Genomic DNA, 12393 nt, shown 5'->3' with positions numbered 1-12393 from the left:
AACCACCTGATCCATGAGAACACACATGAGCCTTCATTTACGATGCTGCAGCCGCCTTCCTTTGATCCTCCTCTTTCCGCATGTCCTCCAAAAACTTTTCCCATGTTTCAATCGTGCCCTGGAAGAAATCCACGTGCGCATCTGCTAGATCACCGAGCGTGTCCTTGAACTCAATGGCTTTGATACGTTCAAAATCAGTCACTTCCTTGACAGTGTGCTCATCAAATGCCTCGCTGGCCTTCTTTGAAAGCTCCACTTCACTTGTCAGACGCTCAATCTCGACTTCGAGTTTGCGGACCCGTTGCCGACGCGCTTGGTCGTGGTCGATACCTCGGAAATCCTCAACCTTGGATCGTAAGAAGCCAGATGCACCCATGCCCGCCCCAGTTGCGCTAGCCAGCGAATCACGGTCCGCAGCAGACTTGGCCAGGTATTCGCTCAACTGCTCAAAGTCAAGCTGCTTACCCTCCCTCGTTCGAAGCAGCGTCTTTACGGCCTGGATATACGCATCCATGTCTCGTAAACTAGTCAGGTAGTTCTGGTCTGTGTGATCGCGAATAGACTTGAAGCCCTGTGAGGTGGTGTTGACAGAAGCGGCGAACGAGGTCAGGTTGCCTTCGACTGCAGGCTCCATGGTAGTCAGCTTCTGGCACTGTGTCGCTAGGTCGGCGTAGTCGGTCTCCAAGTCTCCTTGCCGCCGGGCGACCTTGACGGTAACCTTTTCCACATTGTTCAAGTCCTCGCTGAGCTTGTTGGCTCGTTCGCTGACCTCAATAAAGCGCTGGTCCGGCTTGTGTATCTTGGTGAAGGTGTTGACGAATGTGTCTGCTATGGCATCGACGAAGCCGCCGCTGCCTTGCTCAGACCCACTTGCTGCTCTCGACGATCTTCCCTTCATGTGCTGGTTCCAATCCGGGCTCTCGAGGAAGTTGATAACAAGCACGGCTCTTCGCAGTACAGGATGTAGCGCTATCCGCTTCAGGAAGCGGTGCAGGGAGTGGGCTCTTCTCTGTGTAAAGTCCGGACCGAAGCGGTCTCCGCGTACATACTCCATTTTGTGCTTGTCGGGTAGCGGAGGGACGGCGCATTGTGGATACTCTTTGGAGAGCTGTTTCCAGAGGAAGACAAAGTCTGTGAAGCGGCGGCGCACGGAGAATTCGGGCTTCTGGAAGGACTGGAAGTCGGACTATAGGCGGGGTTAGGTGTTAGAGACGGGGTACGTGAAGACAGAACTGCAGAAATGGGCCAAGGTACCAACCTTTGTAGTCACCAGATAGGAAACATATTGGTTCTGGGTGCCTGCCAACTCTTTCTGTGGGCTGCCGACAAACGTCTCTAGGCGCCCTTCGCTGAAGTCGCCCCCCATTGCGCGTCTGCGGGGTGCGTTTGGATCGCGGGTGAGTATCAGGCGACTCTGTTGGAGCTCTTCAAAGTCGCTTAGGCAGTCGTAGTCTGGCTCGTCTAGTAAATCGTCGCACTGATCGCGAGGGCTTCCTGTCTGCTGTGGTCCTGGTAAGCTCGGAGCTGAGTCGGTGACGTCGGTTGGAGAGGCAGTGTTAGGGTGGCCTGGGCTCTCGCCCGCACCCTCGCCCTCCCAGGTGAGCGACCGGCACCGGATCCGCTCGTACATTGCTTCAAAGTCATCAACACTTGACAGCAGCATGTAGTCACAAGGTCTGTATTCAAAGGCTCAATGAGCGTGTTTGATGTGCGCGTATCAATCGTTCCTGCTCAGCTAAGTGCAAACAGGCCTGCAATCATACCACAGTCGGTGAATATCTACAGTGAATGCGGAATGCGCAACTTGCCCAAGCAAACGCGCTCCCTTGTCGCGTGCATGGTCAGATACATTTATGCTTAATCCAGAAGGCCACCCTAAGTCCTTGGTCTGTAAACCAGAAAAGTGTAACGGTATCATCGTGACATAATCAAACACTCGTAACTCAAGCCCATCAGTACACACACTACTGCTCACCACCGAAGCGCTTGCCGAACTCGTTGAAGAGCTTGGGGGATATCTCGTCGCTGCTGTTTCCATTCACGGTCCACAGCACGCCCAGCTTGTCGTAGTGCTCAAGCAGAGGCTCGCTGGTTTCCTTGAAGCTCCGGAGACGCGCCTTCCACACCTCTGGGTCGTCGTCTGCGCGCCGCGTAAGCGGCTCACCCGTGACATCGTCTTTGCCCGACACCTTTGGCGCATTAAACGTAGTGTTGTAAACGCGCCCCGAGGGTTCGTGCACCCAGCGATTGCAGATGCGGTCGATAATGATGTCACTAGGTGTGTTGAGATGGACGACCATGTTGATGGGCACAATGTTGTCGAGTTGAATTGCCTGGACAGCAGTGCGCGGGAAGCCGTCGAGGATGAAGGATGCCGAGGGGTGGTTGGAGAAGGTGTAGCGCGGGGCCCGCACCTCGGACGGAATCATGACCGAGTCAACTGTAGTGTCGGCCATGTCCATGGAACTGAAGTTGAGGGCATATGGCCGCAGCGCATTGTCCCGTATCCATCCCCGCGTCGTCAGTTCATTCACAATCAGGCGCAGGATCATTGTGTCTGGCACCAGCTTTCCGGACTTCATGGTCGACTCGGCCTTGATGCCTGCGACAGGTCAGCATTGGGTTATTTTATTTTTTTCCTAGCGCGGGGAACGAGCGCGCATACCGAGAGGAGTCCGCTCCCTCACATTCTTCCTCAGCAGGTCGCCAGAACTGATTGCCGATAGTTGGGAGAATTTCTTCATCAAGCGCTCCGTCTGAGTGCCCTTGCCAACACCGGGCGCGCCCACCAGGATGATTCTGGCCGCCCTTGCTAAACTTGGTATGTGCATTATGATGTGTTTTGTGAAAAGATGGCCGTGGGTGGCTAGAGGGGGGTTACGATGGCTATGTATGCCGGGGTATTTGTCGGTACGAGAAGTGAAGCGCGGCGGGCTTCGCGGCGGGTGTGCAAATATTAAAAATGGTCCATTGTAAGCGGAGGTCGGGGGAAGGGAATAGCGATCTGGGGAAAGGGAAGAAGGAGAAGGAGAAGAATGGAGGACGGCGACGCGGCCAAAGTCCTTTTTCGTAGGACAAGACGCTGACCAACGTCGGGTAAACGTAGAGGAGGGGACGGCAAGGCCCAGGACTGAATCGCATTCTCTCTGTCGAAGTTGCGGCCATCGGCCACGGCAAAGCCTCGGCCATAACCACAATGCCTACTTTGCTGCTTAACGGGGGCACATAACACCCGACAGTGGTCGCCGGAGCGTCTGCACGGCCTGCGTCGAGATTGCATACATATGTATGCGTATCCGGCCTGTTCCTAGGCGCAGTTATTCATCCGTCATGGAGACGCAGGCCAGTGCCAGGCTGCGTTGGTGGCGACCAAGCTTTGGATCACCCTGGTGCGCCGGTCCCTGAAAACTCCCTAGGCCTAACTCCGAAAGACGGCAACGTCAGACCAGGCCCGTTTTCTCAACTGCATAATCCAGTCCACTTTCCCCGTCACACGTCAGTTTCCCACATCTCCTTTCCACCTTTTATATGCTGCTTCTCCCCCACCCGTACATACTTTAATCGCTGTACAATATCCACGTCGCTCCCTTTTTATTTTGCTGCCCGTCCCGGCGCAATGTACGTTAGCAGAACTGCCTCCCGGGCAGCGCCCGCAGTCTTCAGAGCAGGCATCAGGACCACCACCCGCACACATCGCCCCATGCTGCGCTCCTCGCCTGCAATTCGCATCCTCATTCCGCTTCGAGCCCTACAGACCGAGTCGACGTCATCCAACACTGCACAGAACTACCCACCCCCTGGCTTCGACCCCAAAAAAGCAAGCCAACCACTCTCCAGGCAGGATCAGGACAAGGCTCCCCAGCAAGCCAAACCCCAGCTCGAAAAAGACACCCTCATCCCCAAGTCTGGCCCAACCGCACACGCCAAGACTCCCGCTCAAGATGTCCAGACAATCAGGGAGCTGGGCGCAGACAAGGCAGCAGCCGAGACCAAGGAGGAGAAGAAGGTCATGCTGAAGAAGGACGAGGAGAAGAAGAAGCTTACTGTCTGGCAAAAAGTCAAGAAGGAGCTGGTTCATTACTGGGACGGTACCAAATTGCTTGGTTTCGAGATCAAGATTAGTTCCAAGCTTGCCTTGAAGATGGCTGCTGGTTACGAACTCACCAGACGAGAGCGTCGACAGGTATGTTTCCTTTTGCTGCTCAAGCCATCCAAATGCACAATGCTAACTTGACCTAGCTGCAACGCACAGTCCAGGATCTCGCCCGTTTGGTTCCCTTCCTGCCTTTCGTCATCGTGCCGTTCGCAGAGTTGCTTCTTCCCGTAGCGCTCAAGCTCTTCCCCAACATGCTTCCCAGCACATACGAGGGCCAATCAGCCAAGGATACCAAGGCCCAAACCCTCCGAGCAACCCGCAAGGACGTTAGCGACTTCCTTCGCCAGACTCTAAAGGAAACCGGTTTGCCAGTCTCTCTCGAAAATGCCCAGACAGCAGAGTTTGGCGAGTTCTTCCGAAAGGTGCGCACAACTGGCGAGAAGCCAACGCCAGAGGAAATCATCAAGGTCTGCAAGATCTTCAAGGATGACTTGACTCTTGACAACTTGTCTCGCCCACAGCTCGTCTCCATCTGCCGCTACATGAACATCACTTCCTTTGGTACCGACAACTTCCTGCGCTACCAAATCAGGGTTCGTATGCGCCAAATCAAGCGTGACGACAGGGCCATTGCCTACGAAGGCGTCGAGACCCTTTCGGTGCCCGAGCTTCAGACTGCGTGTGCAAGCCGTGGTATCCGAACGTACGGCGTTTCTCCTGGCAGGCTACGGGATGACCTGACAAGCTGGCTTGATCTCCGTCTTAAGCACGGCGTCCCTTCAACCCTCTTGGTGCTCTCCAATGCCTTTGTATACGCACAGGGCAAGGACGCAGAAATGACATCCCAGATTGATGCTCTGGAGGCTGTGCTTTCCAGCATCCCTGAAGAGCTCTACCACGAGGTTGACCTCGAGGTCCGGAACGCTGAAGGCGCCGCCACCAACAAGCAGCGTCTCGAAGTCCTCAAGGAACAGCAAGAACTCATCAACGAAGAGAACGAGCAGACTGAGACGGTCGAGAACAAGGCCACTGCCTCGCCCAAGGACCACGACGACATTGACGAGGCCGAAAAGCCCACAAAAGATGCTGAAGAGGCAAAGGAGGCCAAGGCCGCTGAAGAAAGCAAAGAAGCCGAAGCTAGCACCGGCGAGAGCGTGGGCGGCAGTGCTGAGCGCGCCGAACAAGATGACCGTGCGAGGAAAATGGACGAGCCTACCGGTAAGGCTGAGAAGCCTGCCGATGCCATTGCTGCAAAGAAGGAGTAAATATGAGACTTGATCATCTGTCTCCCTTCTCTACTCTGTTTTCCAAGTCACATAGCTACTCAAAAAGAAACTTTGCAAACATCATATGGTCTCTCTCCTTTTTTTCTTGTTGTTCTGGAATAGGGGTGGGAGGAAATGGGAAAGATTAGGTGCATATTAGAAAATACCCCCCCTTGTTTCCCCAATAGAAAGTGTAAAATTAGACGGAAAATTGTATATAACTACACGAAAACTTACTCAATTGTTACCGTTTTTTTTCTGCATGTGGCTAAGTGGGCTTGGCGGGGCGAGGTAGAACTAAGTGTGTACGTTGTACACGTAGTTCTGAAAGTGGGGTCTTGTAAACGATTGAGAGACGTGTTATGTGTTGTTGAGTAACCTGGAAGATGTGAAGCACGTGATCATTCGGACGTTGTATGAGTTGTGTTTGGAATGGCTGATTTGATTGAGGAAGCGACGGTGCTGTATTTCTGATGAGGGGATGAGATTTTGTTTGATCTGTGAGAGATGTGGAGAGAAAAAACCAAATTAAGATTCTTGTCATGACGACGGGGGTTGCTTTTGTGGTATGGAGGTGAAGTGGGTAAGTGGACTGAATTGTGTCTAAACGTGAAGTATGTAACTAGCCCCCCCCCTTCTTGGCGCTAGGTTCATGGGGGTTAGACAGTTAAGTCACTCATCACTTTCTTTACTGCAATGTTTGAGCTCATTTCAGACCCATAGCTGGAACCATCATGAAGAAAGTTCATTTGCTATTGTACACAAGTAGTCGCTCCGTGTGAGCCTATCATCAAACAACCTAGTGGTTTTTGCAATTCCCTTATCTGGGAGTATGAGACAGACATTCGAGAAGGCGAACAACGATCTCTTCCCTCAGCTGAATCATGTCATCTCTCAGCTCAATCATTTCCCAGAGTTTAGTCTCGCGTGTTCTTGCACGCTCTTCCTCCTCCTCGGCCCTTCCAAGCAGCGTCGAGAAGTTCTGCTTAAACATGTCATGTCTTTTTTGTAGACTCTGCATGGCCTGTCCATGCACCTTTGCCGCCTCCGTCTCCTTGTTGAGTATGTCTGTCATTCGCGTGTGATATGTGGGAATGATGTCGTCGCTGAATAGAGCTTCCTCGGCCAAGTTTTGAAGTGATGCCGGCGAATTGTTGGTTTCGGTCTGCCTCATGATGTCGCTCTGTCGCCGATTCGATATCCTGTGCCCCGACCAGAGGTGCTTGTCCTTGATTTCTTCGGGCCTTTGTAAGGAAGCCATGGCGTTGCGCAAGTTAGTACACAAGGACACTACATCCCTGTCGACCTGCTTGATAACTTTCTTTAGCGCCATGTTCTCAGCCATGACAGGTTCCGGTGGCGCTTTTTGCCCCATAGCACTTCGTTGAAGCTCCAGTTGCTTTTCCAGCGAAGCAACGTTTTCTTCGCATCTATGGTGTAGATCCGGTTCCGCAAGTTGAGCCCTGAGGTCATTTATCTCACGTGAGTATCCCCGACATTCTTGTTGGAGTGTTTCAATGGTCGTCCCATGAGCCGTACATTGCTTTTTCAGTTCATCGTTTTCTGCCTTGTATACTTTGCAGTCTTCTTTCAGTCTTTCGATCGTTATTTGATGGATTTCATAGTGCTCCCGCAGAGCAGTTGTTGTGCCTTGTTGAACCCTATACTTCTCCTGAAGCTCTCCGAGTTGCTTTTCGACGCTTTCTAATGTTTCTGAGCGTTCCTTGTGCTCATCTAACTTACGCCTCAAGTAGGCAATGATACTGTCACAGTCGTGACGACTCAATCGATCCACCTCCTCTTCGAGACGCGTAATCCGGTCTGCTTGTTCTTGGCAATCAATTTGATTCTCCTCCCATGTATCCACTTGATCTTCAAGGCCATCGATGTCGGCCTGTTGCTTCGTTTCATTGTCTCGTAGAACGCCAAGCTCTGCTTCGAGGCTATCCATAGTAATATCTGCCGAATCTGTGGGAATGTCAGCAGGTCTCATGCTTTCTATAGGCGTTACTTACCTTCGGCTTATCGTCTTCCTGCAGCCTTTGCGTGCTCGACTAATTCCAGGACGGTCTCGCCCTCTCTGACCAGGGTATCCGGTTTCTTCGTCGTTTCCAGGACTTCTTCTCGGGTCCTCAAACACTGCTGTTGAGCAGCTCGTGCAAGCTTTAGGCTGGCCTCATGATCATTATCATGAATCTCGTCCTCATTATCAGAGGAGTTTCTTATGTCGAAGGACGTGGCAGATGCTGTGTTTTGATGCTTGTTCACCATGCTAAAGCCGTGGTGTGGGGTATGTGATAGGTAGGGTGCGTAGTAAGAAGAGGTGGGGGAAAATTATTGCCTTGGTTGTGCGTCTGTTTGGCGCCAAGCCTTAAGGGTCTTTCACCGTGAAAGCGTTGAGTGAGCGGCGCTGTTGTCATAGCTTCGACTATTCCCGAAGACAACGGCTCTATACCTTCCCTTTAAAGCTTCAGCATAAGGCTGGTCTGTCGTATATGGCGGAGAATCCTCGCGGACACGTCTCTTTAATCGACATTGACTTGAATGGTGTCGGGAACACTCGAAGTGACAGACATGCGCTCATCCCAATGTAGTCTCAAGTTACGCGCAATCTTGACCTTTGAGATGCTTCGTCACTTTGTGAGGCTACAAACTGGCAAATCTATTCTGGCAATAATACAAGACATGTTCATCAGGTGGCTCACAATTCATCCACACTTACTCACACCGCACACTTCTGCCTTTCTTTAAGATACCAGCAGTATCTAGCAAAAGTAGGTGTGACTATCTCAGAGCCCTGTATCTATCCAGCTACTGTTAATTCCCTTAAAATTGCTAAAAGTCTTCACATCCAATTGCTTAATGGTCACTATTGTTTATGCCCAGGTGAGAGAGCATCTCAATCTTCCTCCATACTATGAAGCTTAATTATATAGTCATCTACAATCCACCAGCCCATCCAAAATCCTTCTCACGTTCTCTCATTTACTCCTCTTCCTTTTCATCATCCCCATTCCTCATCAGATACGCTTGCACCATCTCCGCCATTTCTTTCATGTCCTCTTCAATTATTCCAACATTCTGCTTTGCCATGAGTAGAAGAGCATCGAGTTCCTTTTTCTTGAGAACGCCCCTGTCCGCATTTCCGGAAGCTACAGCCTGTGCTGCATTGAGTTGTGCATTAAGGTTAGCCACCTCAGCATGTTGCACCGTACCCGATCTTGATCTGGAGAAGACACGTGAGAGAGAACTACGCCTTTCTTCACGCTTTCGTTGAATGTCAAGTAATGTGCGCCAGACCTCCCATTCGCGATCTCGACATTGGCTCAGAATCCTGGTACTGAAATCTACAGTTCGCCTCAGCTCACTGATTTCATTTCTGAGCTGCGATATGTCGACATCCAGATCATCAATCTCGCGGTCCTTTTGCTGGAGATATATGCTGAGTTGCGGCACGAGGTTGTCCTCTAGTCCGGTAATGCAGTCTTGGAGCCCATAGACCGTGGCGGTGAGTTTCTTGATAAGCTGTGCATGTGTCTCGAGTCCAGATTGCGATAAAGTACCTACAGGCGCTGTCTCATGGACTATCTGATAGTGTAGCTCGAGTTCTGGCGATGTGAGGAGGGAACGGAGCAACGCAGATACCTGTTCTGATACTAGATTGGGGGGAAACGGAGAGCGCGGACGAGGGTCAGGGATAGTATTGCTGGAGCTACTAGAGCTTGATGATGGGTAATATCCTGGCGGAACACCATTCGTCAATGCAACATGTTCTCTACCCTGCCCTCCTTGTAAAGGCCAGTTCGAAGGAAATGGGTCACGATAGAGTGTGTCATTTGAGCTTTCATGACTATGGTGCTCAGAGTGAACACCATTTGGCAACAACTCTTCTTGTCGCTGCTCTTTCTCCTGGGGTGATCGTGCTCGAGGTGTCCGTGCCGCATCAATGCGGGCATAAAATGCACTTGCAGCGATTGGGTAGCTGAAATTGGGTACAAGACCGATGTCCGCAGGGGTAAGAAGAGGCGTCTCTTGGTATTCTGATCTTTGAATAGTAGAGCTACACTGCGTCCTTTCCCTAACCGAAGCTCTCGTCGCAGGGTCGACTCCCCAGTGGGACAGAATACTCTTCAATGCTGATTTCCATGTCAGTGATTGCGTCGGTTCAGGTTGGATCGATGGGATATCGAGCGGTTTTACTGGGATACTTGTCGGAATCGGCGGTACAGGACATCCCAACTGAGCTTCTGAACGAGCATGAATGTTATGGGACCACAAAGGGACCTGTGGTTCGGTCACAACTGTTGGTTTTGATAAGATCGGGGCATTCGAAGCGGCAAGATCCTCATCAGACTGCTTACGGTCATCGTTATTATATATGTGGTAGGGATTATCTAATGGGAAGTCCATGAACCTGTCCCACTCCTGTGTGCCGGGTGTGATCGGTCCTCGAGGCGGCGATGGCGCTCTCTGGGGCGGTACGTTACTCGAAGGCTTAGCACGCGCTGGTGTGAGATTGATGCTATTTCGTCCTTCCCATTCTTTTTGATCCTTTTCATTCCTCAAAGTGGCCATCCATTCGCTAGGCACGGGTTGTGCCGAGGGACCCTTATCATTGTTACCATTTGGACGCTGAGTTGGGGTCTTGTGAGTCTCTTGCCTCAGCTCCCCATCAGGTGGGCCAGCATATTTGGGCTCTGAATCCGCTGCTAGCATGACACTGTTGAAATATAGTTGATCTTTTGGATATAAACACCCCCTGTAGGGGCCTCTGTCGATGATCACGGGAAGGCTGTCTGAAGAATTGCTTCCTCTTGGCCCCACCCGACCATCGTCCAGATCATTTTCAATCCTGTCCAATATTCTTTGCTTCTCCTTCTCCTGTTGCCCCCGAAGCTGCTCGGGCGTAAGAGGGGGCTCTGCAATCGTATAATAGTGGATAGGGCGCCGGAATGGATGTGCTAGTCGCTGACAGAGTGTTGTCATTTCTTCTGCTATGGCGAAAAACAACTTGGTGTTACGGATGCTGGAAGCTTTGAACTGGCTAGAAGTATGAATCTAGGTGTTTGACAAGAATCCATGATGCGTTGTTTGACATTGCCCTGTGGTCAATTGTGAACAAGCGCCGTTTGTGCCTGCGCTGGCACAGAATTCTGCTTCCAAAGACAATCGCGTGGACGTGATTGACCACGGAAGCGTTTGAACCCATTCACGTTGATGTGTCACAACATGGGAGCCGTAAAGCAAAGAGAAATGAACATTCGAAGACCATTAATAAGCACTAAGAGCACTTGCAGGTAAGAAGTGATGTCGAACCGAAACTGCAGGTTGTATTACCAACTGTTATCGCTTGCAAATATAAACTATGTGTAGTCTCTTCATCTGAGCCACGTACTATGAAGACAGGATCGTTGTTCGGGGTATGTAACAATCGTGAATGCGCCATGGTAAAAGAGATCCGCTCCATGGCTATGCAATCGCAACAATGCAGGTAAAACGCCCCCATGCCGTGGAATCGTGAACCGTAACGCCGAAGATCCTTAATATTTTCTTTTTGCTTTGGCTGCCATCGCTGCCAGCTTCTTCTTTCGCTCCTCTTTCTCCTTCTTGAGCCTGTTCTCTTCTGCCAAAGCCTCAGCATCCTCCTTCTTGGCAGCCTTGAGTGCCAACTGCTCTTCCTCTTCCACATCCCATATGCCCCCTTCCATGGCCGAAGAGCCGTCGGAGTCATAGTCCTCTTCTTCGTCGTCTTCCATGTCGTCAAGGTCATCCCAGTCTGCATATCCGTCATAGCGGCCCTTGGTTGGGTTGGGTTTGGGTTTCGCAGCTGGCGTGCCGTTGCGGCTCGACGTTACAGGTGCACTAGAGGGACGAGCGGTGCCTTTGTAGCCAACTTCAACAGGCTTCCGAGCCGGCCGTGCAGTGCCTTGATAGCCGACGTCGACCTTCTTCTTCTCTTTGGAGGGATCCGCCTTGGGATCTGCCTTGGGATCCGCAGGCTTTGACAGCAGTCCAGCAACAGGCTTCTTGCCTTTTACTCCTGCTTCTGCCTTGAGCGCCAGCCGTTCCTTCCGCGTCAAGATTTTTGTAGGCTCATGTTTGATCGGCGGTGCTACGGGTTTGCTGGCATCCTTCTCTTTGGCCTTCTGGAGCATGGCCAGATATCCTTTCTTAGGTGCGGCATTCGAGGCGGAAGCGGGGGCGGGGCCGGTGGCTGCCGGAGCAGGCTTAGGAGCAGGCGCCGGGGCCTTTGTTGTAGCAGCGGGTGCGTTTGATGACTGGAGAGGCTTTCGAACAGGTGGGTTTGCTGTTTTCGAAGACGAGGGCGCAGCGGTTCCACGGTAAGGGACAGACGTGATAGGCGTAGACGAAGAAGGTCTGGACGTGGCAGGTGACGACGTGGCACGAACCGCGCCATTTGCCTGTGCTATTCCGCCAACCGCCTCTTTTCTCTGCACCTTTGTCTGTCCATTCTCAACGGGACCCGATGCCTTTCGCTTCAACTGGGGTGCTTGGGATGCGCCGTTCGCCCCTCCAACCGGTCGCGACGCTGGTTTAGGGGCAGTGCCAAGCGGACCTTGCTTTGATGCTGTTGCTGCGGCCCTCGCGCTCGGGTCGATTATCGACATAATGTCTTTGAGTGACTGGAAGACACGGTCAGTACACGGGTGGTGTCCCGGGCAGTCTGTTGCAGCTCACGCTCATGGTAGGCAACTGATAAGCGTTTGACTCAGTGTTACCGCTCGTCGATTCGATTGGAGGGCAAGTTGTACATGCTTTCCTAGTAAAAATCGCCGGTAGTGATAGTCGGCGGAGGGTGGTCGCGCGCGCAGAGAGAAGGCGAGGCGCACGGGACCGGTGGATTAGAATGGACGGCCAGAGAATGAGCGGACAGCGACGGCGCAGACGGGCCTGTTTTATACCTTGGCTTTGCGCCTAGTCAGCCTTCACGTGATGATACGGTCATCTTACGCTAGTCCGACTGCGGAATGGCTTGGGTAGCGAGATCCCACCTTGAGTCAATATTCTAGG

General features: G+C 52.1%; 7 protein-coding genes across 7 annotated transcripts; 2 read left to right on the top strand and 5 right to left on the bottom strand.

Moving 5' to 3' along the window:
* Nucleotides 1–37: 37 nt before the first annotated feature.
* Nucleotides 38–1630, bottom strand: COCCADRAFT_93942 (uncharacterized protein; the record flags this gene model as incomplete). Its single annotated transcript, XM_007713247.1, has 2 exons — nucleotides 38–1186; nucleotides 1259–1630. 2 exons carry the CDS (start codon nucleotides 1628–1630, stop codon nucleotides 38–40), a joined length of 1521 nt encoding a protein of 506 aa, XP_007711437.1.
* A 334-nt stretch (nucleotides 1631–1964) lies between these two features.
* COCCADRAFT_93864 (uncharacterized protein) lies at nucleotides 1965–2831 on the bottom strand (the record flags this gene model as incomplete). Its single annotated transcript, XM_007713246.1, has 2 exons — nucleotides 1965–2602; nucleotides 2666–2831. 2 exons carry the CDS (start codon nucleotides 2829–2831, stop codon nucleotides 1965–1967), a joined length of 804 nt encoding a protein of 267 aa, XP_007711436.1.
* Nucleotides 2832–3616: 785 nt separating this feature from the next.
* On the top strand, nucleotides 3617–5361 carry COCCADRAFT_4330 (uncharacterized protein; the record flags this gene model as incomplete). The annotated part of the gene is made up of 2 exons (XM_007713207.1): nucleotides 3617–4183; nucleotides 4240–5361. 2 exons carry the CDS (start codon nucleotides 3617–3619, stop codon nucleotides 5359–5361), a joined length of 1689 nt encoding a protein of 562 aa, XP_007711397.1.
* An 820-nt stretch (nucleotides 5362–6181) lies between these two features.
* On the bottom strand, nucleotides 6182–7354 carry COCCADRAFT_4329 (uncharacterized protein; the record flags this gene model as incomplete). The annotated part of the gene is made up of 1 exon (XM_007713206.1): nucleotides 6182–7354. The coding sequence occupies one exon, from the start codon at nucleotides 7352–7354 to the stop codon at nucleotides 6182–6184; it is 1173 nt and encodes a 390-aa protein (XP_007711396.1).
* Nucleotides 7355–8093: 739 nt separating this feature from the next.
* On the top strand, nucleotides 8094–8282 carry COCCADRAFT_93826 (uncharacterized protein; the record flags this gene model as incomplete). The annotated part of the gene is made up of 1 exon (XM_007713245.1): nucleotides 8094–8282. A coding segment is annotated over one exon (189 nt), but the record flags the coding sequence as incomplete, so codon positions are not given.
* Nucleotides 8283–8346: 64 nt separating this feature from the next.
* Nucleotides 8347–10347, bottom strand: COCCADRAFT_93857 (uncharacterized protein; the record flags this gene model as incomplete). Its single annotated transcript, XM_007713244.1, has 1 exon — nucleotides 8347–10347. One exon carries the CDS (start codon nucleotides 10345–10347, stop codon nucleotides 8347–8349), a length of 2001 nt encoding a protein of 666 aa, XP_007711434.1.
* Nucleotides 10348–10901: 554 nt separating this feature from the next.
* On the bottom strand, nucleotides 10902–12105 carry COCCADRAFT_93912 (uncharacterized protein; the record flags this gene model as incomplete). Its single annotated transcript, XM_007713243.1, has 2 exons — nucleotides 10902–12005; nucleotides 12061–12105. Coding segments are annotated over 2 exons (1149 nt in total), but the record flags the coding sequence as incomplete, so codon positions are not given.
* Between the last annotated feature and the right edge of the window lie 288 nt (nucleotides 12106–12393).

Source organism: Bipolaris zeicola (genome assembly GCF_000523435.1).
Source record: "Bipolaris zeicola 26-R-13 unplaced genomic scaffold scaffold_57, whole genome shotgun sequence".
Lineage (NCBI taxonomy): Eukaryota > Fungi > Ascomycota > Dothideomycetes > Pleosporales > Pleosporaceae > Bipolaris > Bipolaris zeicola.
Note: the sequence above shows the minus strand (reverse complement) of the source record. Positions and strands in the feature narration are given on the sequence as shown.